General features: G+C 43.5%; 2 protein-coding genes across 5 annotated transcripts; one reads left to right on the top strand and one right to left on the bottom strand.

Moving 5' to 3' along the window:
- Window positions 1–1,084: 1,084 nt before the first annotated feature.
- Window positions 1,085–12,624, bottom strand: LOC142818153 (oxidative stress-responsive serine-rich protein 1-like). Of its 3 annotated transcripts, none has more exons than XM_025189252.3 (4): window positions 12,535–12,624; window positions 5,759–5,877; window positions 4,617–4,727; window positions 1,085–1,960 (listed from the first exon to the last, which is right to left on the bottom strand). In XM_025189252.3, exons 2-4 carry the CDS (start codon window positions 5,833–5,835, stop codon window positions 1,258–1,260), a joined length of 891 nt encoding a protein of 296 aa, XP_025045037.3. In that variant the 5' UTR covers window positions 5,836–5,877; window positions 12,535–12,624; the 3' UTR covers window positions 1,085–1,257. The 3 variants fall into 3 exon arrangements, with proteins under 3 accessions (XP_025045037.3, XP_006132289.5, XP_075757365.2); XM_006132227.5 differs by lacking the exon at window positions 12,535–12,624 and adding an exon at window positions 11,429–11,614; XM_075901250.2 differs by lacking the exon at window positions 12,535–12,624 and adding an exon at window positions 11,304–11,396.
- OSER1 (oxidative stress responsive serine rich 1) lies at window positions 11,637–23,557 on the top strand. Of its 2 annotated transcripts, none has more exons than XM_006132235.5 (4): window positions 11,637–11,775; window positions 14,405–14,510; window positions 19,929–20,036; window positions 22,746–23,557. In XM_006132235.5, the coding sequence occupies exons 2-4, from the start codon at window positions 14,434–14,436 to the stop codon at window positions 23,437–23,439; spliced, it is 879 nt and encodes a 292-aa protein (XP_006132297.3). In that variant the 5' UTR covers window positions 11,637–11,775; window positions 14,405–14,433; the 3' UTR covers window positions 23,440–23,557. The 2 variants fall into 2 exon arrangements, with proteins under 2 accessions (XP_006132297.3, XP_025045038.3); XM_025189253.3 differs by lacking the exon at window positions 11,637–11,775 and adding an exon at window positions 12,704–12,801.
- The last annotated feature ends 819 nt before the right edge of the window (window positions 23,558–24,376 follow it).

Raw genomic sequence — 24,376 nt, 5'->3', positions numbered from 1 at the left:
CTGTGAGTGAAAGGGTTCAGCTTATAGACCCCGTCTTGGGCTGAAGCTCTGGGGCTTGGTCTTTGCCACCCAACCTCTCAGGGCAGTGGGGCTCAGGCACTGGCACCCCTACCTATGGCAATGGGACTCAGGCGGGCTCAGGCTTTGGTTCCTGCTTCTGCAGTCATGTATTGATTTATTTTGTCAAAAGGGGGGTCACAGCAGTGTTCCCTCTAAACTGCAGCAGCACAGCTTCACAGATGATCAATCAGCCTCGCCCAGTCAGTCAGCTCCATGCTGATTAATCACCTGTGAAGCTGTGCTGCCACACACAGCTTAAAAGGAACACTGGGCTACGGTGCAATAAAATCTGAGAACCCCTGTTCTTTACATTCCGCACCTTCTAACCATTGCTTTGAGGAAGAAGCCTTCAAAATTTGCTTCAAGTGGAACCATCTATGCAATACTCAAGTGCAGCAACGGAAGACACCTGCCCAACATATTTACTTCTCTTTCCCCTGTGAATGGGCTACTTTAAGACAGAGACCTCGCTTCATATTTAAGTTACTTGGACGGCTTTGTCTTAAGTATGTTGCAGTTAACAAGAGATCAGATCTCCCAAACAACACATGCCCTCCTATTCAAACACAAAAGGCTATTCTTTTAAGACATTTCGGCTGTGTCTACATTGGCATCCCTTTCCGGAAAAGGGATGCTAATGAGACACTTCGGAATTGCAAATCCGCGGGGAAAGTAGGAATAAGGGATCTTCCGGAAAAGGGCTTATTTTCCGGAGAATCGTGTCTACACTGGCGCTTTTCTCCGGCAAAAACCCCGAGCCGGAAAAAAGCGGCAGCCATGTAAATGCAAATACTGCGGGGATATTTAAATCCCCCGCGGATTTGCAATTCCGAAGTGTCTCATTAGCATCCCTTTTCCGGAAAGGGATGCCAATGTAGACACAGCCATAGTGAAAGCAGTACAAGCAGCTCAAATGTCCAAAGCACAAACCAAAGAACAGCGAATTATTCACTCTACAATGAATTCTGTGAGCTTTGCAGAGAGTTTAGTTAGTGCATTCTTCTAAAATACTAAGTTCAGAGGCTTCTGTCTGTTTTTTACTTTATTAAAAAATTACACTGTATGATGCAAAGAGACATTTGATCAAATACACAGCAACGAGAATGGCCAAATTCCCTCCCAATGCTCTGAGGGAACACTTTACCCACTCATTACTCCTGAACTTCCAGCCCATGATTTTCCATGGATTGCTTGTAGTCAAGTGTACATCATTTCTGCCATGTGGGACATTTTCTTTGGAATATATAAGTAATATTCCATGTATCCTGAAAGATCTTCAATTGTCACATCGTCCACGAAGGCTCGCGCTTGCTCAGAACAAGATCGGGGAGAACCTGATGATGCCATAGGAGAAGGCGATTTGTTCTGCAGAGACTGGGAATGGACTTCTAGCACTGCCTTTTCGCATTCTGACAAGACGCTCCTCAAGCCAGAAAAAGAGTACACTTCCATGGCTCGCCACTGTTTGCACTGGCATTCTTTGTCCATGCAAGGACACGGCTTGCTATCGCTGAGCATGGATAATGATTGGAAATCTGAAGGCTGGCTAGAATCCAGATTGGTTTCAAAGGACGACGAAACAGCAGCACAATTCTCTCTTGACTTCTCCAAAGGCTGTTCCGTTGTGGAAGCTCCCACAGGTTCATTTCTGGCTCTTCTGCGATCACTGGCATCAAAGCAGGAATTGTATTTGTCTCCTGTACATGGCTCTTCTGCAGCACAAATGTCTGAGGTGATATTACTCTTTGAAGTGTCTGGCTGGCTTTTGTGTTTCAACTGGCTGCGGGCAGAAGATGCTTTCATATTGCAGTAGGTAAACTTGGGAGGATGCAGAACAGGAGAGTTTGAACGCCTGCGACGCTGGGTTCTTGATGACCCCCTTGTGGGCTTTCTCGTACACCTGTTAGTTAACAGAAGATGAACAATCAGAGGTTACTCAGAACTCAATTCCAGTGCCTAATGCTTTCCAAAGCAGGGCCTCGCTTATAGCAAGACAATGTTAAATATCAGTCCTGAATGATAATTATCTCCACAGCTATAGAAAATTCCAGCACTCTGCTGATGTCTGAACACCTCAGCAGACTGAGTCACAGAACTGACAAGAGATAATTCTGAACACACATTCACAGTAGTTACAAATGCCAGGGTCAGTGATTAAACTTCCTGGTGCCTTTAAATAAAAGGGGATGGGGAGAGAACATAAGAACAGCCGTACTGGGTCAGACCAAAAGTCCATCTAGCCCAGTATCCTGCCTGCCGACAGGGTGGAGGAAAAGTCAGTCTTCTGGGGCACCTGGTGCTGGCCACTATCTTATGCTGGAAGCAGGAGAAGAAAGTGGGAGAGTAGCAGGTAGAGAGGACGGTAAGGAGTGTTGTGAGGGACCTGAAACCCTAAAGAAAGGCTGTTTTCCTGCTGCAGATTGTCTTCTGTAACAGAATGCAACCAGCTGAGGAGGTTTTGAAGTTGCTGTTCAGGGAAGCAGCAACAGACTCAGGAGACAGAAACTAATGCTGGGTTTTATTTTATTTATACTAAATTACAAAATGATTGATCATCCAGGACATATTGGGCGTATCTAGACTATGCCAAATGCTCGAAAGAAGATATGCAAATTCCGACGGAATTTGCATATCTTCTTCCGATCGCACTTTCGAAAGTGGAGCTTTCAAAAGTGAAAGTAATTAAGATGCGGCTTTTTCGGCAAGCCCCCCCCCCCCTCCTTTGTTGAAAAGCCACGCAAAACTCCTTTTTAAGGAAAAGCGGTTTTTCGACGAAGGGGGCGGAATTTGCATATCCTCTTTCGACCATTCGGCATAGTCTAGATACACCCTTAAGGATCTAGGTGGAAGAAAGAAGAGGAAAGGACTGAGATGACAGTTGTCATTGCTAAGTCCTCCAGAGTTCCAGTAATTAATATGAGGACAGTAGAGGAGCGGATATGAAATAATGTTATACATACTATAGCAAAATACAGGACTATGTAGCACTTTAAAGACTAATAAGATGGTTTATTAGATGAGCTTTTGTGGGCCAGACCCACTTCCTCAGATCAAAATTAGATTTTGTCCTGTATTTTGCTTCAGCTACACCAGACTAACACGGCTACATTTCTATCACTATTATACATACTATAGGAGCTGGAACGTATTGCTGTGCAACCTAGTTATTGAGAAAGACAGTATAGGCTTTTCCTGGGGCATGCTGGAATGTTTTATTTTTCTTGAAATGTTTATCACACACTATAACAATTAGATTCAACAGAGGCTGTAGGAAGAACAAATAGGGAAGTAAAACAGCTTCCCTGCTAAGAACATCTAGACGTACTTGAAAGACAATGAGTGTCAAGGATCTTGTCTCCTCTGTTTCCAACAAACTGCAAACCTCCAAGATCAAAAGGTTTCAAACAGGAAGTATTTTGACTCCAGCAAAGGTGGGAAGGGGTGTCACTGGTCAGCAGCTAAGGAGACAGGCTCTTTGTGGAGGAGTCTGAAGGAACTGATTCCTTCCAGATCTAAGAAGTGGTAAGCTAGATATACATACAATCTGTTCTACTGTTTTCAAGATCAGTTTTCTCTGAAATACTTTTGTGCTAAATAATTAATACTTTGCTTTAGGGAAGCTGTTTGTCACTGCTTACTTCTGTCGTTGTCTCAGAAGAAACAGAATTCCAGGGTCTGGAAATAAGACAAATCTGCTGAGGTAATCAGTTAATATGAGGGGACTAATATCAAAAGCCAGCCTGAGAATAGAAGAATCACACAGTTCCACTCAAAGCCAGATAGCAGTTAGAGGCATGAGAACTGACGGAGGGTATTTTCAAATTCATATTGTGGAATCTCCATCTCTGGAGCTATTTAAGAACAGGTTGGATAGACATCTATCACGGATGACCTAGACTGGGGTGGAGAACCTTTTTTGGGTCGGATGCCACTGACCCACAGAAAACTCAAGTCGGGGGCCAAACACAATTGAGAAGCAAAGTGAGAAGCCCCTGACTGAAAGAGAGAAAGACACTCCCCACATTCCCCTCACACACCAGAGCCTAGGCGGGCCCAGCCTAGTAGATTCTGTGTGCTCCAGCCCTGCAGGTGGGTGGCTGGAGCACCAGTGCAGGCTCCCCAGTGCTGAGTCTTGGGGGCCGCACCCGGCCCCCGGGCCTAAGGTTCCCCACCCCGGATCTACACAGTCCTTGGTCCTGCCATGAGGGCAGGAGACAGGACTTGATGATCTCTCAAGATCCCTTCTAGTTCTAGTATTCTATGATTCTATGAAAAACATCAGGAGGAATCAGAGGTGCAGTTAGCCCATTAACTGTGAGAGATGGATACTGGTATCTCTTCAAGGGAAACAATCAAACAGCATTTGCTTCAAGAGTTTATTAAAAGTCTATTAAAAAGAATCAAGATGAACTCTAAGTTAAGGTTTCTATAAACAAAAAAAAGGAAAAAACATGGCTCAGTTGCTTAATTAACAGCAATCCTTGTCTGAAATTATGTTATGAAAGTTTTCAACATCTCTAATTAACAAGGAATAAATGTATAGCTCAGTATTTTACCCATGCCAAGTCTCTTTGGAACAGACAGGCTGAGATTTGGCTCCATCTATAGCTGTTCTTATCGGTGCTCTCAGACTTGTTCCCTCATCCACAGAGAGAGATGCAACAGATCTGAGTGAAAGGAAAAATGGTACATTAATGTAGTGCCACAACGTTTGTCTCATAGGGTACGTCTAGACTACAGGGTTTTGTCGACAGAAGTTTTGTCGACAGGTACTGTCGACAAAGCTTCTGTCGACAAAGAGCGTCTAGACTACATTCAGTTCTGTTGATAAAGCAAGCTGCTTTGTCGACAAAACCCTGTAGTCTAGACACAACCCTACATGCAATAACACCTTCTGTCGACAGAATTCTGTCGACAGAAGGCGTTATGCCTCGTAAAATGAGGTTTACCAGCGTCGACAAAACTGCTGAGTTCCGTCGACGTTATGTCGACAGAACTCAATGGTAGTGAAGACGCAGGTATAGTTTTGTCGACAAAAGTCCACTTTTGTCGACAAAACTCTGTAGTCTAGACACACCCATAGTGTCTCCATATTGATGTTAGACTCTACTCCTCTCAGGAGGCTATGTTAATGGCAATGGAACAGAAACTCATATCCCAATTTTTATTGTCACAGGTTCATTGCTAAATGGAGACTTATGGTTTCACTAAAAACAGGAGATGGACTGGATGTCTATAGCAGTAGATCACTGGGAGGATGGGGGATTTGGCAACAGAAATAAAGAGGCTACCTATCCATTATCCCTCTTAGACAGAAATGGAATGCAAGGCAATTCTTGTAGAGGACTCTAGGCCCCGTTTTTCAGAACTGCAAGGATACAATGCATTACCCAAAATGCCTTATTGCCTAACTCTCTCAACTGTGTGCACACGTACAATAAATGCAAATAACCAGTCAGAATTCTATTGAGCCATCTATACACACAACTCCTATGATTAAACATGTGTTTCTATCCCAGAGGTAACTGCATTGTAGTGAGATTGAAATGACACCTTAATGTCCCTGATTACCTGGAGGGGGAGAACAGTGAGGGGATCGGAGGCTTAGATAATGTCTCTAAAGCATCGAACAATGGAAATACAAAAGCTTTTTATTAAAACTTGACAAACTGTGATACTTTTCTACAAGCTCACTTACCCTGCTGCATCTACTCTCAGCTTTTTGAAAGCTGTCTGCAGACTCTCTTCCTCTATGTCTTTATCTTCTGAGTCCATTGATGAAGCTGTCAGAGTAACACTGTGCCATATAAGTGTACACTGAAAAATATACAAATTGTAATTTGATATTGGGAACTGAAGACTTAGTGGTCTCTGAGTAGAACTCCACTCAACTGAAATGACATTGTGGCTCCTTCCTCTTATGTCAGTCTCCTTGGCTTCAGATTAGAACCATTCCATTAGTATTATTTGTTCAGCATGAACTATGTACTCAGCATTGTCCACAACACAGAGTAAGACATAAACCCTGCCCTGAAGAATTACAATCTCAGTCTTGTCACTTCCCTACACATGGTTTTAACACAAGATGTATTTTGACAGCTAGTTATAAAACAGTAAATCTGGCATTTCAATTTCACTTAGGTACTTGCCATTGCCAGAAGGGACACTGATCTCAATCGATCCTCCTGAATAATTTCTGATCAGCACAATGAACCAACACACACTGGAAATTTTATGTCAATAAGGTAAAGAGAAGCTACCGAGAAAAAGTAAGAGAGGTGAACTCTATAAAACAGTACATATATTGTCGACAGTAGCTTGAAATCATACAGAATAGAGTTAATTTCAGCCTATAGAGCCACACCATAGATAGAATTCAGTACAGAACTGACAGGCTAAACTGTAAATTAAGTTAAAAACAACATAAGTATGGCCATACTGGGTCAGACCAAAGGTCCATCTAGCTCAGTATCCTGTCTTCCAACAGTGGCCAATGCCAGATTCTCCAGAGGGAGTGAACAGAACAGGGAATCATCGTGTGATCCCTGTCTGGTCATCCATTTCCAGTCTCTGACAAACAGAGGCTAAGGACATTTACCCATCCTAATAGCCATTGATGGACCTAACCTCCATGAATTTATCTAGTTCTTTTTTGAACCCTATTAAAGTCCTGCTCATCACAATGTCCTGCTTTTGTAATCTGTTAGGTTAGATAGGCTACACCTCCCTTAGACAAGGAACTATAAATAATAGAAACTGAAGTGTTGTGTACAAACAGCAAGCTGCAGAATATTTACCATTGAACAGTTAGGCTGTGTCTACACTGACGTGATCTCGCGCAAAAGCGGCCACTCTTGCGCAAAAACTTGCTGCCTGCCTACACTGGCCACGTGTTCTTGCACAAGTAAACTGACGTTCTAATATATAAAATCAGGGCTTCTTGCGCCAGAACTCTGATGCTCCTGCTCAGGAAGAAGCCCTTTTGCGCAAGAGCTCTTCCAGAAGAGGCCAGTGTAGACAGACAACATGAATTTTTTGCGCAAGAAAGCCCTATGGTTAAAATGGCCATCAGAGCTTTCTTGCTCAAGAGAGCATCTACACTGGCATGGATGCTCTTGCGCAAAAGCACATCTCTTGCATAAAAGCACGTACCAGTGCAGACGCTCTCTTCTGGAAGAGTTTTTGCAGAAGAATTCTTCCGCAAAAGAGTTTTTGTGTGAGAATGCGCCAGTTTAGACGTAGCCTTATAGAGTTGCATATGGCTCTTGCAACTTGATCTCTGACTTCATGACAGGTTTCCTCCCTTTCATATCTAGCTTGGACAAGGAAGCAGAAGAAAATAAAGCCCAACTATGTTCTCCAAGGCTACGTCTAGACTACATCTCTTTTTCGTAAAAGGGATGTAAATTAGACATATCGCAATTTCTTATGAAGCGGGGATTTAAATCTCCCCCACATCATTAGCATAAAAATGGCTGCCGCTTTTTTTCCACACGCAGCTTTGTCGGAAAAAAGCACCAGTCTAGACGCTGATCTTTCAGAAAAGGCTTTATTTTCCACAAGATCCCTTATACCTCTAAAGGGATCTAAAGGGATAAGGGATCTTTCGGAAAAGGCTTTATTTTCCACAAGATCAGCATCTAGACTGACGCTTTTTTCCGACAAAGCTCCGTGCGGAAAAAAAGCATTAGCCATTTTTATGCTAATGAAGCAGGGGAGATTTAAATCCCCGCTTCATTAGCAATTGCGATACGTCTAATTTACATCCCTTTTACGAAAAAGGGACGTAGTCTAGACTAGCCCAACAGTTTATTCTTTCATGTTCTATGTCAGTGATTCTCAAACTTTTTACTCAGGTCAGTGTATTTCAAACGGGTCTGCAGACCCCTGAGAGCCCACAAGGCTACTCTGGATCAACCCTTCCCTTGCCTCCCAGTGCCTCCTGTATGTTGCAGAACAGCTTTTTCAGCAGTGTGCAGGAGGCACTGGAAGGAAGGGGAAGGAGAGGAGATGGAGCACACTCGGGGTGTATGATGAAATCATGTCAGGGGCTGCTAGCCCCGCTGATCAACCACTTCTCCTCCTTCCCAGTGCCTCCTGCATGCCATGGAACAGCAGTACAGCAGGGAGGAAAGACATGGGGAAAAGGAGGAGCAAGGGTGGGGTCTTGAGGAAGGGGTGAAGTGGGCAGAGCCTCGGACTGAGTGGGGTGGAGGAGGCATGGGAGTCTGAGAAATTTTAAATGAAAAAGGGGGTTCTCTGGTTGCTCAAGTTAGAGAGCCACTAATTAGGTAATACACCAACTAACTGCGGTACTTTTTGCAACCCACTTAGGTTCATATTTGGGAGGGGGACAAAATGAGAGACCTCCTTGTTCTGCTGGAGGGCACCAACCACCCACACCAGTGCCCTCTGCCTTGGCACTACAACCTGAATCTTGGCCTAGTGTGGAGAAGAGGCCTGGGGGCAGGAGTTGAAGAATAAGCCCATCCTGCACTCAGACACCACCAGTAGCTGCTCCTGCTCTATGGACTTGGCCTAGCTACTCACTGTGGGTGTTGTGTTCTGGTGCATGGGATTGCAGCACCACTCACGTCTGGCCCAACAATCATGACTCTCAAACCCTGGAGCAAGGAATTGTGCCCATCCCCGTGGGACAGGAAACACAGCTTTGGGAGTGCAGGATGGGCTCACTTTTCCAACACTCTGCCTCCTTTCTGCACCAGGTTCACAGCCCATATAGAACTTTATTGGGATCCACCATTTGGGAAACGTTGCTCTATGTGCATCACAGGCTACAAAGCGAAACTCTGATACAGAGGGGCTATGTCTAGACTGGCAAGTTTTTCCGGAAAGGCAGCTGCTTTTGCAGAAAAACTTGCCAGCTGTCTACACTGGCCACTTGAATTTCCGCAAGAACACTGACGATCTCATGTAAGAAATCAGTGCTTCTTGCGGAAATACTATGCTGCTCCCGTTCGGGAAAAAGTCTTTTTGCACAAAGCTATTGTGCAAAAGGGCCAGTGTAGACAGCTCAGATTTGTTTTGCACAAAAAAGCCCTGATCGCAAAAATGGTGATCGGGGCTTTTTTGTGGAAAAGCGTGTCTCGATTGGCACGGACACTTTTCCGCAAAATCTAGACGCTCTTTTCCACAAATGCTTTTAACAGAAAACTTTTCCGTTAAAAGCATTTGCGGAAAATCATGCCAGTCTAGATGTAGCCAGGCAGTAGCATGGGGTAGCAGCAGCCCCTGTCTAGGGGAAGGTCTGAGCTCCCGGACCTGGCACAAACTGAAACTGAGCCAGACTGCCTGCCTCCTAATGCACTTTAAATGCAGAGCTGCAACAGGGGGTAGGTCCCAGACCCAGAGCAAGCCAGGATCGAGCTGGGCTGCTGGCCAAGCCGGCTAAAAATATATTAGTGAGGGGGAATGAGAGTAGTTTATAGCCAATTTTCTCATCCTTTTTTTTTTATAAAGTATCCTTTAAAAAATTGTAAGTACCCACAGTACCTACAGTTTTCAGACACACACAATTTTTTTCTACCATTGCAACACATTTGTTTAAACAACTTAATCGTAGCTAGGTGGGCGATGAAATGTTTGGGTGTAAAAAGTACAAAAAGAATGAAGTGCTGTACAATTTTGGGAGCTCATGCATCAATAGAATAGTTAACCACATTCTCACTGCTTGCTCCTGGGGACATGTAAAACTGTGGAAGACAACTTAAGCTACACTAATGCAATTTGATTTGAAGCAGTCTAGGAGAAGTTTGTGGCACTGGCACATAGGAAACATCCATCCACCATACAACTTACAAGTAAAAAAAGACCACACTTGATTTGGAATCACAGACTCCAATATGGAACCCAACAATAACACTTCCACATGGACTTGTTTGAAAAGTGACCCTTATTTTATTTCCATCCCACCTACACATGTTATTTCAAAACAGGGATGTAAATTAGGGTTGTAAAATCTTCTAAAAATATTAAGCGATTAAAATATAAATTGGTTACATGGTTAAACGAGCTGTGTAGCTGGCCCCGAGGTCATCTGGCCACACTGGCCTCTGGGCCCCCAAGGACACAAGGCTATGCTGACCTCTGTGAAGCTGGCAGCCTGTGGGGACCAAACTGCCTCTGGCACCGGCCCTACCAGCCACAGGAGTTTAACCGTTAACAGGAACTGATAAGCATCAGCATATCAGGTAACTGGTTAAAATTTTACATTTCTAATGTAAGTATCAATTAAAAAAGTTAACCGGTTAAACGATGGTCCTGTCGCACAGTGGGGGGACTACTCCATCTAGCTGGAGTCCAAGGTTACTACCCTGGCTGGTTCTCGGATTAACTGGTTATCGGGAAATCATGCCTGTAAGGCTAATACTTACTGGGTAACTGTTTAATCTTTAAGTCAAATTTCAAAGTTGACTCAGGCCTTGCTACATACAAAAGTTGTACTGCTTTAATGAAGCCAGTATAGCTGAAGTAGTACAACCTGCAAACACACTTATATCAGTAAAAACAAGGAGTCCTGACCAAATGGGGTTTTGCCCATGAAAGCTGATGCCCAAACAAACCTGTTGGTCTTTAGGGTGCCACACGGCCCTTTGATTGTTTTTGCAAATAAAGACTAACACAGCTACCCCCTCTGATAATTATGTCAGTACAAACGTGCTTACCATGGTATAGTTTATTCACATATATTAATTGGTGTAAGATACCATTATAGGAGTACAGCTGTGTCTACACTCGGGCTTCGACCCTGGCACTGTGCCACATGAAGAGTGGAAGCTCCCTGCTTCCCTTGTTCTCCACCTTTGCCTCTCCTTGCGTTGAAAGGGAAAGAGATACACAAGCTGCAGAGAGAAGTCTCTGAGGAGGCAGTGATGCCACAGCATAAGTGGGCACATCGCACTCCGCTTGCCGAGGCAGAAACGGGGAGTCTCGTGGCACCTTGTGCCACAGGACTTCTCGTTGTTGTCGTAGATACTGACTGAGGCAGGGGGTGCTCGCTGGGGGCCAGTGCCGCCACTGCCCCGGGGGGGCCAGGGTCTGTCTGGCCCGGGCCAAGGGAGCTGTGGCTTCCTGCTGCCCGCAGTCGCTGACACCGTTCCCCGCCCCCTCCTTCTCCTCAGCGTGCGGTGCTCGGCAGCCCGAGCGGCGGCAGCGGTAGAATTCAGGCGGGCTCCCCTCAGCCCGCGCGGCCATACGCGCCCCCCCCCCTCCCGCTGCGTCACCTCCGGGCTTTCTGAGGTGCCCGTCCCCGACCTCCGCGCGCGGCCCCGGGCCTTCTTCCACGAGAAGGGGCCCGGGGACCGGCGTAGGGAGGGTAAGACCAGCCCTTCCGTGATGCGTCACTTACCAAAGGGCCATCGATTCCCTCTCTCGGAAGGGAAGATATAAACAACAGGAAGTGACGAAAGCGCACGCGAGGCCGAGGTGAGCCCAGACGCATGCGCTGCCGCGCCTCCTTCGACCTCTCAGGCGGGGCCAGGGACCGCCCATGCGCAATGGGTGTTGTGGCACTCCGCGTTGCCGGAGAACGCATGCGTGTTAGCGGTGGTTCCGCCCCAACAGCCAGCTACGGATCCCCTTCCTGTTGAGGGTTTTTCCATCCGGGTCACTCGGACCCTGACCGGCGGCTGCCGCCGCGCAGGAAACCCCTGGCTGTCGGAGGCTGCAGGCCCCTTCCCTGCGGGGCTGAGCGCGGTGAGTGCGTTGGGCGGGGCTTCCGCTTCCCCTCTGCTCGGCCGGTCCTCCCTGCTGGGTGCCCCTTCCTCGGCGGCCGCTCTGTCCCTTTCCTCGGCCAGTGTCTGCGGGCTGGCGGGAAAGTTCCCAGCCGGGAGCCGCCCTCGCGCGGTTCTTGCCCGGGCCTGGCCAAGCGGTGGCCCCCGGCGGCCCCAGCTCCCGCTGCTGAGTCACCCCCGCTGGGCAGCTCGGTCCTGCTGAGGGGCACATCGCGCTGGGCGGGCGCCCGGCTGGGAACTCAAGCGCCGAGCTGCCCAGGCAAGGTTGAGAGGGGCTCACAGCCACCCTACCAGCTTAGCGTAGAATGCGGCAGGTTGTGTCTGTGCCAGCGCTTTCCCTGCCCGTTTTATTTCGCCGAGCGCTGTTCTGTGTTTGCCCGTGAATAAAAGCAACAGAACCACGTCTCGCAAAAATTCCCCCAAATCTAAGTTACTTTGTTAAAAATCTCTTGCTCCGTTCCCTGGTAAAGCCAAGTGCTGCAGGGCTTCTCAGGCTGCCATCGTACAAAGTGTTCTGGCCTAAAGCTTCAAGTTTCATTTGGTAACGGTCTAAAATTGGCAAGACAATATAAGCTGTTTTTAAGGAGAACTCTTTCTTGGGATGGAGAGGAATAATTTGACTAAGGCAAGACCCACACTGGATTTGAACAAACAAATATCCATAGATGAAACAATTTGTCACAAGTTCCATTCCCATGTAAAGTTTAGGACATAGGCCAACCTGTTTTGTTGATCTTTTCTCATTTGTCCAGATGAATATCACAGTTGAGTCTTGTACTCAACCACTTCCCCTTGTGTTTACTTGCTGCTTGACTCAGTTCATAGTATGTGCATCAAACACATTATGACACATCAGTTTTTCTGGATGTGTCATAATGGCACCCAACTAATAGCTAAGGAATAAATTTGAATGAAGTCATTGCAGAGCAAGCAGCAAACACACCAGCTGGGAGATCTGAGGGGGGGCAGGTAGAAATGAGATTCTCAGGTAGCAGAATTTATCACTCTCTATTTGCTTGTTTCGTTTGTGTCTCTTGAGAATCTAATTATTTAGCTTTGGTTCTCTTTCATCTAAATTTATTCCCTTTCAGCATATCAGAGTTTGAATAATACATGAGCTTAATTAATTCTAATAACAATGTATATAGTATTATATTAGTAGCTTGAATTAAGCTTTCATTCTGGTAATTGATGTCTATTGCTCTTACACATCTATTTTTGTAATGACTTGAAAACTCCACTCTGTAGTGGGCAGTATTCCATTTATAGCTGTCATATCAAAGAGCAGCTTCATAAAGAGTTGGGAGATCATGTCTGTGTATGAGGCCTCTCCCATGAGAGCATATGGAGTCCTTACAGATTTTTCAAAAAATAGTTTTAACCATACTGGTCTAGTACTTATGTAGCAATCAAGCACTTCAATTTAAACACTGGGTATTAAAAGCTTGTTTTAGTTTGATTAAAGCCATAGAAAAATTACTAATTTGATTTGGGACAATTTATTACCAGTGAAATATTAATACATTTCAGGAGCTAGAAAAAAGCAACAGATTATAAAAATGAATGAGGGTTATATGGACTGATGTTCAGATACGCCAAGTGACAGGTAGTTACACAAACAGCAGGGGGAGCAAATCTACAAATAGTTTTTAGGCCTTAAACATGCAAGAGGATGTTAGTATAAATGCTGGGATATAAAAAGGGTCAAAGAACTGAAGTTAGGAAAGGGAAAATTTGGGCTCAGAACCTCATAGAACTTCTTGCATCTGGGATCCAGGCCTGGCCTAAACTTAAAAATTAGATCAGTGGATCTGTGTTGCTCAAGGTTATGAAAAGTTTTGTACTGTGAGTATTGTGGTTAAATAGAACTAACCCCCAGGGTGGATGCAGGTTGGGCAATGGAAGAATTATTTTGTCAGCTTAGCTGCTGTCTCTGAGGGATGTATTAATTACACAGATGGAAAACTCTCTTCCACCAGGTGTAAGAAGCATCTACACTACAGTGCTACACCATGTGGCTTAGCTGCAGTACTATAGTTGTGTCTCTGTAATATAAACATATGCCTGGTTTGTGAAGTAGCTTTCAAAGAAAAGGGTGGAAACCATATACTTGGAATTTTAAAAACAAGACAAAGCCCCAAATGCTATGCTGTAGGATCAAGGATCTTGAATTGTGCTGATAGTGGCTTACACAAAGTTGACTGGTGTCATCATACTGGCCCCCCTACTTTGCTCTCTTGCTTTTGGAGTGGAGTTTCAGTTACTGGAACTAAATATAATAATCTGTAGAAAACTCCTGCATGAAAGAGATCTAGCCCATCCCTGGCCTTGCTTTGCTCAATATCGACACGCAATAACTTTACTGTTGCACATGACGACATTTTGCATATCCATTTGTGTGTATCTTCTTGCTCCTTTTTTTCTGAATCATTTTACAGATGTCTTAATACAGCAAGCAGCGGTGTGTGTATGCTAGGGTTTGCTGCTCAGAATTTATTTCTTGATCAGCAATTATACTACAGTTTTGAACACGGTGCTGATTATTTCCTTTTTATTTTTTACACACTCACTTTCTGCTTTCAACATTATAGGGTAACTGTCAGCACCCACAGGGCCAAGGATGAAAACAGAAGCTAAGGATGGAGAAGAAGAAAGTCTTCAGACAGCTTTCAAAAAGTTAAGAGTTGATGCAGCAGGGTAAGCAATGAGATATTGAGAGACTGTATAACCAGTGGTTTGCTAGGGAATCACACTGCAAATATGGAGTCATTGAGGCAGATAGCAAAGGATAGGCAGTGGAAGGCTTAACTATAGCTCAACAAATTGACATTTTTTTTTTTAATTGTAAGAGTTTGCAATTTGATTAGCTGTGGGGATTAGTAAATGGGATACAGAGCACTTCACATCTAGGTTGCTGACTGAAGTCCATTCTGGGCTAGCAGTCACAAACATGGCTGCTGTTTGATAGCTGCCAACTGAAATGAATTATCATGGTTATCATAAGGGTACATGTTATTGAATGCTATTAACATAACTAGGATATATTATTAGCAATATCAGCAGGAAGGCCAACCATTGAATCGAACCATTACCTTCTCACCCTTTCAAGTTACGTTGAGAGACCTCCTCAGTATTGCATAGTGAGTTGATGTAGGAATCCAGCACTGCCACCATTGGACTCTAGTCTCAAAGAACAATCATTTCTATAACAGAAAACACTGAAAGAAAGGATGGCTTCTCCTTACTTGGGTGATCTGATATGCTGTACTTGACTCACTGCTCCATGCTAAAAGAATCTATCAGTATCGTTTTTAATTCTCAGAATGGTTCCTCTTTCCTACTTTAAAAAAGAATATTCATTACAATTGCCAAGTCTTAACTAGGGATGTTAAATTTTGATTAATCAGCTAATCAAGTAGTCGACTGAATTTCCATAAGTCAATAAGTGGGGGCAGGGCTGCTTGCTATCCCTGCTGCGCCTCTGCCTTTTAAATGCTGCACAGGCACAGCGGGGAACCTGGGGTGAGCAGGGACTAAATTACATGACCCTCTCTCTAATATGCTTTACCTCTTTTCTAGTAAAGTGAGCACTAAGAGCTGATATGATCTCCTCCATTGACTGGTCTGTGTTCACAGCAATTATTGTAGAAAGAGGAGCTGTATTCTGAATGTTAATATCTCGACCTTTTCCAAATGTCAACTGGCCTGAGCTCAGGAGAGGGTGTAAAGACTTTACAGGAAACATTCACCTCCAGTCTGAACCAATGTGCAAGTGTTTCCAAATAATTCTGTGGTTGACTGAAATCCAAAGTGTCAACCCAATGGGAGGTTGGGATGTAATGTCCTACATTGTCAATTAAGGAGTATCATGGATAAATGAACACCCAAAATACATCAAGCATAGTTAATCTGATTTGATTTTTAACAGATTGGCTCTATGCTGCTTAAAATCTGAAGGAGAGGCTTTGTTTAATCAGATTAAATTATTCCTAATCTCAAAGATCAAACATTTGCACCTCACTAAAGAGCCTGAAAATAATTCTATGAAAAATGTCACACATCTAAATATTCTCCATTTGTTTTCCAGCCTTGACCACGGCACTCAATGTATTCCCCCCTGCTGATTCACTTCAGCTGTCTGTACCCAAGTTTTCCTGCCTGTATGAATGTGTATGTTACTCCTAAGTACTTTAAAATTAGGTTGAAGTATTATAACAGTATTTTACAAACAATGTCCACAAGGCGTTTTCTTTTCATGTGCAATTCAGTAAAACACAGTATTTTTATTTGCCATGTTTGGAAGAGGACTAAAATAAGGCCACTTCAATATTGTAAGTTTACCAAAGTCATTGTACAAACGCTGCTGCTTGGAGCTGGTTGCTGTATAATACTTGGACTTTCCACAGAAGTGCCCTATGAGTAGAGTAATAATGTTGGACAGGATATTTGGAAACCGGAGGACACAGTAGTGATGAATGACACAGGAGTGGAGAGGGTGATTTAGTGCTGTGATTAAGTGGAGGTTACTGCATCATAAACTCCTACTAGTCTCAAATGCCATGGCAGCAGCTTAGGTGCTGTCAAGTGAGCTAAATATTTTAAGTTGCCATTATGTAGTCTTCATATGTAGTCTTCATCTGAAAGCAGTTCTAATCTAGGTACTACTGGTATTTACATGAAATGAGCCATTTTTTCTTATGAAGCCTTACTGCCCCTCAATTGACTACTTGGATGTACCCGAGCATGTCTTTTACAAAGCAGTTCAAACCCCAACTCTTCACTGCCTTCATCTTTGAATTGTCATTTGTTTTTTCTACTCCTATGCTCTTATCTGACCTCATGCTTCACTTTCCCTCCTTGTCTGTTACTGCCCCCTCTTTTTTTCCCCAAGTTCATTGTCACAAGACTTTTATGAGCAACCTATTATAAAACTGCAAGAACAGTCTTTCCCTTGGAGTAACTGTAGACACAATTGTAGTAGTTACATGTACAGACTGTATGGAGTTTTAAAAATGCAGGCTTAAGAGGCTAGTACTGTATATCATCAAATTCTGTATTAGACAAGGTTTTGAAAATGTACTGTAAGCTTGCTCTGTTGACCAAAGCTACACAGGGAGAAGAGTTTCTTGTAGCTAACAATCTCCTCGTACACCGGGATTAGTGTATTCTACAGTCTGTTTATATCCAAGGGATATTTATATTCAGGAAAGCTTGACTTTGACTTACTTATTTTTGTAGCTCTAAAACTGAGACCTTTTTTTTTCTATAGGAAACCCCCAATTTAAACAAAATACAGGACTACACCAGACTAACACGGCTACATTTCTACCCTAATTTAAGTCTATTATATATATCTTAGAGTTACAGTGTAAAGATCTGATTTTAAAAAGGGAGTAGCTAAACAGCTGCCGTTCCAATTATTTGTTAAAAATAGTATCAATGTAATGCTCAATCAGAATTCAGAGAAACTCCTTGGACATGCTTTTCTCTCTCCCTGAGCCCAATCTTCTTTCTACCTGGTTACTCAGGTTGATTTTTTTTTCTACCTGTTAAGATTTAGTTCCATTATATTCATTCTTCCCACATCATTCAGTGTATACGGCAGAGGATAAACAGCACCAGTCATTCCTATCCTGGACTTGTTTATCCAGATTTTTTTATATTCAGAGGTAATAATGCTACTTCAGCCATAATTGTGCGATGAAGTGTGCCTCTGTCTTTCTTACCCTCAGAAATGCTTATTTAGGCATTCTTGAGACATATATCTGAGACATCTTTTGTCTGTATTTCTTGTTGGGTGGTTGTATCCTTTCTTGGACCTTTTCTTTACTTGCTCTCAGACCTTTTTATTTTGAATATTTTAGGCAGACGTCTTCTTTGAAAGCTGTTCAAATGTTTATCGAATTACTATTTTTTCCAGGACTCTGCTCCATATAGGACACTTATGATATTGCTTCTAAAGAACTTACATTTGGTTGTTTTGCTAATCACATTGGAATTCCGTCCTTAATTTTTTTGCAATATACATGACTTTCCTATTCTGGACTCCCCATTAATTTATGTTGAATATATTAGATTCAGCAGCTGGCTCTGCTTTTGCAGGTTATCAACTGGACGTCACTTGGCAAGAAAAGATAATGGAGCAGGCTTACTATTTTCATATATCCAAATCTTAGTCTTCTAACGGCACATAATGTAGAGATTTTTCTTCCACTCAGGGAAAACATTTTTGGATTAAGGACCTAATTATTGTAGTAATTTGCAAGGGACGGTGCGCCTTAGACTTGAGTTAGTTAAAATTCACAGATTGAGATAAGCTTTCTCATGTTTCTTACTGGTGCACACCTTTTGAGAGTAGCTGCGTTTCACATTGGTAGCTGATTGTGGATCAACCAGTCTGTAAAGTGCTTTTAAATTTTCTAGACTAGAAACTTCTGTGTAAAAAAAAGAATCCATTTTTACACTTAGTGGATTCAGAAAATATGGCTTTTAAACATTCATCGATTATGAATGCTGTGGTTAAATTGAACTTCACTTTCTTCTGGTCTTCAGCAGTGGGCAGCAATATGTAAACTTCAGGGAGAAACTGGATTCTATAAGCCTCTGTCCATTCCACGGGTAGTAATCCGCTTTTAATTTTTTTTTTTAAACCTACCTGAACATGGTTATACAGGTTGAACCTCTGTGGGTCTTGGACTCTCTGGTCCAGCGACATGGGCCGTGGATATTGCTAGAGTAGAGAGTTCCAGTGGCAGGGATCGGTGGCCAGATAGAGTGGGGCAGCAGAGCCCATGGGGCATGAGAGCCCATGGGGCAGGGAAACCAGCGGGGCTGCCGAGAGCTCCAATGAGCCAGTGGAGTCTGCTGCTGGGAGCTCTGGGGGGTTGCTGCAGATTGAGGGGCAGGAGGCTGGGGCGAGGAGCCCGGTGATAAGCCCCCTCCTCCCCCAGACATCCCTGCTCTGGTCAGGTCCCAAGGGTGCTGGACCAGGGAGGTCCAACCCATATTTGCTATTGGCCCACATTTAACCCATTTTACAACTTTGTGATATCTGAGCATTATATAATGTAGCCATAGAAAAGCCATATATATTATTCCCTATTCTATATTTATTGGTATTTTCTTGCCCCCCTGTTAATGGATATTTGCAAGGATTGTTTTGGTTAAGTTTGCAACAATTGTAATTTGGTAAACAAGGCTGACTGAAACTGTATTTTATATTTATTACTTATAGGGCCAAAAAGGTGTGCTAAGCACTTTACAGGACAAATGAAAAACCATAATCCATGTCTGACAAAGCTTAAACTTCAAAATTAAACATAATGTGATATAACAGATGAGTGTAACAAATAATAAGGTGAGGAAGGACACAGGTTACTACAAAACATCATATTGTTACTTAATTTATGTATGTTCTCAAATTGATAGCTCATTAGGAAAATGGTGTGAATTTTTAACGCTCTAGTTGCAAACAAGCACATTGTGTCTTTCCTGATTTGGAGCTTCAGTGAAGCTTTTTGGGGACAGTTTGTGTAATTCACAACCTCTCCACTAGGGATGTGAATGGGTTACTAGTTAACTTGTACCTGGAAGCCAGCAGCCCCACATGGCGACCAGGAGTGGACAGGCTAGAGCAGCTCCTGCCTGTGGTGACGGGGGAGGGGGTGATTCCTGTCTGCTTGTGCCCTTTTAATCAGTTAACAGGTTAACCACTATGGTTAACTAATTAAACAGGATTTTACATCCCTACTCTCCACCGTACAGGTCGAACCTCTCTAGTCCTGCACCTTCGGGGCAAACCAGAGAATTACAGGAGGTCAATATTGTCTAGTAGCATTACCTACACTTAAGCTCTTAGACATTTAGGGATAAATTAGAGCTAAATAACAGCACGGAACACTGAGAGCCAGGACTTTTGGCTTTAAACAAACTTTATGGGACTAAGGGAAACTTGACCACACCCATGATAAGTGGAAACCCAGCTAAATAAAAGCATACTGGACCACAGACATTGCCAGAGCAGAGTGTGCCAGACTAGAGAGGTTCAGCCTGTATTTTGACATAGATCTTTCTCATTGTCTTTGGTTAATGGCATAGTATTTGTTTCTCTTTCAGGTCCACTGCTTCTCTTCCTGTAAGTGAGAGTACAAGTCCAAGAGCGCTGGTTAGAACAGATGAAACCAAACCTAAGAATGTGTGCACATCTAAAGAAGCCTGGCATGGGTAAGCAGAGGGAAGCCTGGGCCTGACTGAACCATTTTAAATGTAAATGAACTAGAATTATTGTAACAGTAACTGCCCAATTCTGTTACTAGTTTTTAGCTTGTTTACAAACTTCCTTTTTTTAGATTCCCTTTTGAGACATACATACCTGTCATTCCTTTCTCCTCGCTCCCCTATCATTGATATTCTGTTTCTAATCATTGAAAGAAAAACACCTTAGAGCTGTGAGTAAAGTTCTGAATGTTGTAGGCACTAGGGATGTGAAAGGTTAACCGATTATCCAGTTAACTGGTACCCCGTGGGAACTGTGGAGCAGTTCCCTGCCTACTGCAGACAGGGGCTGTTCCAGCCCCACAGGGGGCCCACCATGGATAGGGGCTGCTCTCGGCCAGAGTAGCTTCTGTCTGTGGTGGGCCCAGGTGCCCCGCATGCAGAGGCTGCTCCGGTGGAGACTGGGAGCCAGCAGCAGCCCCAACCCCCGCGTGGGGGCTGGGAGCTGGTAGAGGCAGCCCTAGTGCAGGGCTGGGAGCTGTTCCAGCTGGGCTGGAGCAGTCCCCAGCTCAGATCCTGTGCAGTCAGTTAACTTGTTAAACATTAGGTCAATCGACCATTTTAATGGTTAACTGAGACTTTTACTTAGTACGCGCACCAGCATTAGGAACAGGAGCCCTTTAAACGTATCCAGCTATTGGTTTGCACATGAGTCTTTTTAAATCATGAATTCTTTCTTGCAGGATGATTTAGCATCACAGAGAGGCATCTAAGGCGTCTCTTGTGTTCTTTCACCCCATGTGCTAATTACCCAATTCCTCCTAAAAGCCACCTTTGTTTATTTGTCTCTTACATTGATCTCTCAGATGTTAACTCCACACCTTAGTTTACCAGAACTAGTATCAGGTCTGTCCGAGTTAGTTTATATGCTCTCCCAGGCAAGGACCTTGTACACGTGTTCAGTAAAAGTTCAGTGGATGCTACTGACATTCATTAAAATGTAATACAAATACAGTAGAACCTCAGAGTTACATACTGACTAGTCAACCACGTAAGAACATAGGAATGGCCATACTGAGTCAGACCAAAGGTCCATCCAGCCCAGTATCCTGTCTGCCGACAGTGGCCAATGCCAGGTGCCCCAGAGGGAGTGAATCAAACAGGTAATGATCAAACTATCTCTCTCCTGCCATCCATCTCCAGCCTCTGACAAACAGAGGCTAGGGACACCATTCCTTACCCATCCTAGCTAATAGCCATTAATGGACTTAACCTATATGAATTTATCTAGTTCTCTTTTAAACCCTGTTATAGCTCTAGCTTTCACAATTTCCTCAGGCAAGGAGTTCCACAGGTTGACTGTGCTGTGTGAAGAAGAACTTCTTTTTATTTGTTTTAAACCTGCTGCCTATTAATTTCATTTGGTGGCCCTTAGTTCTTATATTATGGGAACAAGTAAATAACTTCCTTATTCACTTTTTCCACACCACTCATGATTTTATATATCTCTGTCATATCTCCTCCCTTAGTCTCCTCTTTTCCAAGCTGAAAAGTCCTAGTCTCTTTAATCTCTCCTCATAGGGGACCCATTCCAAACCCCTAATCATTTTAGTTGTCCTTCTCTGAACCTTTTCTTATGCCAATATATCTTTTTTGAGATGAAGAGACCACACCTGTATGCAGTATTCAAAATGTGGGTGTACCATGGATTTATATAAGGGCAATAAGATATTCTCTGTCTTGTTCTCTATCCCTTTTTCAATTAATCCTATTTGGTTTTTTGACTGCCGCTGGACACTGTGTGGACGACTTCAGAGAACTATCCGCGATGACTCCAAGATCTCTTTCCTGATTAGCTGTAGCTGAATTAGCCCCCATCATATTGTATGTATAGTTGGGGTATTTGGATGTGGAAGTACACAATCAGACAGCAGCAGAGACAGGAAGGAAAAAAAGAAAATACAATACAGTAGTGTGTTAAATGTAAGCTACTTAAAAGGAGAGTTTTTAAAAAGATTTTGAAAAGGGTAAGGAAATTTTCTGTGCTTGTTTCGTTTAAATGAAAATGGTTATAGGTAGGGCTTTTCTTCTGCATACTAAAATTTCAAAGATGTATGAAGTCCGTGTTCAATTACCTTTTGAAAGAACAACCAGTTCAAAATTATAAACGTTTCAGAGTTGTGAACAGCTTCCATTCCTGAGGTGTTCATAACTCTGAGGTTCTACTGCACAATAGGGATGTTAAATTTAGATTAATTAGCTAATCAAATAGTCAATGCAGTTTGCATCGACTATTAGATTAGTCGATAAGGGCGCCTCCATCTTTGAAGTGTAGCAGTGGCACCAGGGCTGTTGCTACACTTCAAAGGCAAAAGCTCTGTGGGGAGTATGGGGCCAGCGGGGCACTGTGGGGAGCATGGTACCCAGCTGACCCCAGGCTCCACACAGTGCTGCCACTTTGAAACACCGCATGCATCCCAGGGTGTTTCAAAGCGGCAATGCCGTGTAGAGCCCAGGGTCTGGCCACGGACTTTATGTAGCGCTGCCACTTTGAAGCACCCCCTCATCTTTTCTTTTCGGATAGTCAACTAGTCGTTCACATCCCTACTGCACAGGGTAGGCAGTTGCTTTTAAAATACTTTCCTACTATGATTGACAGAAAGGAAATAGTACTTGCAACTGGTTATAAACACTCACTTATGTATCTTTTATTGCCAGGTCTATGAGGAAACCTTCAAGAGGAACAATGAGAACCCAGCGTCGCAGGCGTTCTAAGTCTCCAATCCTTCACCCTCCCAAGTTTATCCACTGCAGTTCAAAGACACCTTCCGCATGCACCCATATGGTACGCAAGAGTCAGACTGATGCACCGGACAGCAGCACCAGCTCAGAGGTGCCAGTCCCGAAGGAATTCTGTGCAAATGAACAATCCAGTCTTGCCCTTGATGGTGCTGGCCACAAGGGAGTCGATGCTGATCATTCAGGGGCTTCTGTTGCAGAGCCAGTGCCAGACAGCAAACAGGATAACTCTTCTGTTGCTGTTTCTCTGATGTCCAAAGCAAGTCTAAAGGCCACAGATCTTTCTGACTTCCAGTCAGTGTCCAAACAAAACAAGAGTAAGCCATGTGCATGCATGGACAAAGCCTGTCAGTGTAAGCGATGGCAAAACATGGAAGTGTACAAATTCTCCGGCTTGCAGAACACCATCCCATTGGCACCTGAAAGAAATGTTTCTGAAGAACAATCCCAGTCTTTGCCATCAAGAACTCCCTCAAGTTCTCCACGAACTTGCTCTGAGCAAGCAAGGGCCTATGTGGATGATGTGACTATTGAAGACCTTTCAGGATACATGGAATATTACTTGTATATTCCCAAGAAAATGTCTCACATGGCAGAAATGATGTACACCTGACATCAATGGGCTTTAGAGAAAGGGTTTGATTGAAATCTGCCCTCAGTCACACTCCACATAGGAAGGTACCCACTCCCTGCTCATCATGCTTGCAATAAAAGCACTTCCTTGCATCTCAGCTAAATTTCGTTATTTAAACCAGACAAAAACACCTTACTTTAGAAATGTGACCGTTCTAAGCCTAGAATGATTTAGTTTGATTAGAGAATGGTCTCTTCTAATATCTGAATAAGGAACAGCTAACTTGGGAAAATCTGCATATTATTAAAGGCCTTATTTTTTAAAAATAATTGGGCAGTTCTAGGTTACTGCAGAGACCAGTCCATAGACAGGGCTGTACGAGATCAGACCTCTTTATGTGAGAAGTCTGATGCTGTATCTTAGCTCACTTGAGGTCTCTCTGATGTTGCATTGCAACCTGTATGCACACAGTTATGGATACAGGGTTAGCTTTAGAAACTTGTCAATTGAGGGGCTTTGTAACCCTAAATTATGGGATTGTCTTTACATCTATTCCAAGTGCCTGAATTTGCTTTTCTGGGAGGGTACAATGTTGGTTCATGATTAAAGAGCAGCTTTGTTTCTTGTAGGATACAGTTTCTCTTCATGCTCTGCCTCTGAACTTTTCTTCTCTGTTCCTTTCTCCACACCTTCCCTGTTCTCTAAGGATGCATCTACACAGCACCCTTACCTTGAAATAAGTTACGCAATTTGCACGATACAAATTGCATAGCTTATTTTGAGGTAATTTCAAGATAGCTTATTTTGAAATTTGGTGCTGTCTACACACTGCACCAAAGTTTGAAATAAAATGTTGTTCTGACAAGTCCCTTAACCCTCATGGAACGAGAGTTACAGGGATCCCAGAACAGTGCGCCCGTTTTGAAATATATTTTGAAATAACCGGCACGTTTAAAGACATGGAATTGCTATTTCG

Source organism: Pelodiscus sinensis, chromosome 17 (genome assembly GCF_052426305.1).
Source record: "Pelodiscus sinensis isolate ZL-2025 chromosome 17, ASM5242630v1, whole genome shotgun sequence".
Classification (NCBI taxonomy): Eukaryota; Metazoa; Chordata; order Testudines; family Trionychidae; genus Pelodiscus; species Pelodiscus sinensis.
Note: the sequence above shows the minus strand (reverse complement) of the source record. Positions and strands in the feature narration are given on the sequence as shown.

What these genes read in the sequence shown, in the direction of transcription:
- OSER1 (XM_006132235.5), top strand. Translation starts at nt 14,434, where the DNA reads ATGAAAACAGAAGCTAAGGATGGAGAAGAAGAAAGTCTTCAGACAGCT. An exon ending in TTAAGAGTTGATGCAGCAGG is followed by an intron (nt 14,511 to 19,928) that starts GTAAGCAATGAG and finishes TTTCTCTTTCAG; the next exon opens with GTCCACTGCTTCTCTTCCTG. An exon ending in TCTAAAGAAGCCTGGCATGG is followed by an intron (nt 20,037 to 22,745) that starts GTAAGCAGAGGG and finishes TTTTATTGCCAG; the next exon opens with GTCTATGAGGAAACCTTCAA.
- LOC142818153 (XM_006132227.5), bottom strand. Translation starts at nt 11,614, where the DNA reads ATGCGTTCTCCGGCAACGCGGAGTGCCACAACACCCATTGCGCATGGG. An exon ending in AGGGAATCGATGGCCCTTTG is followed by an intron (nt 5,878 to 11,428) that starts GTAAGTGACGCA and finishes TATATTTTTCAG; the next exon opens with TGTACACTTATATGGCACAG. An exon ending in TCCAAAGAGACTTGGCATGG is followed by an intron (nt 1,961 to 4,616) that starts GTAAAATACTGA and finishes GTTAACTAACAG; the next exon opens with GTGTACGAGAAAGCCCACAA.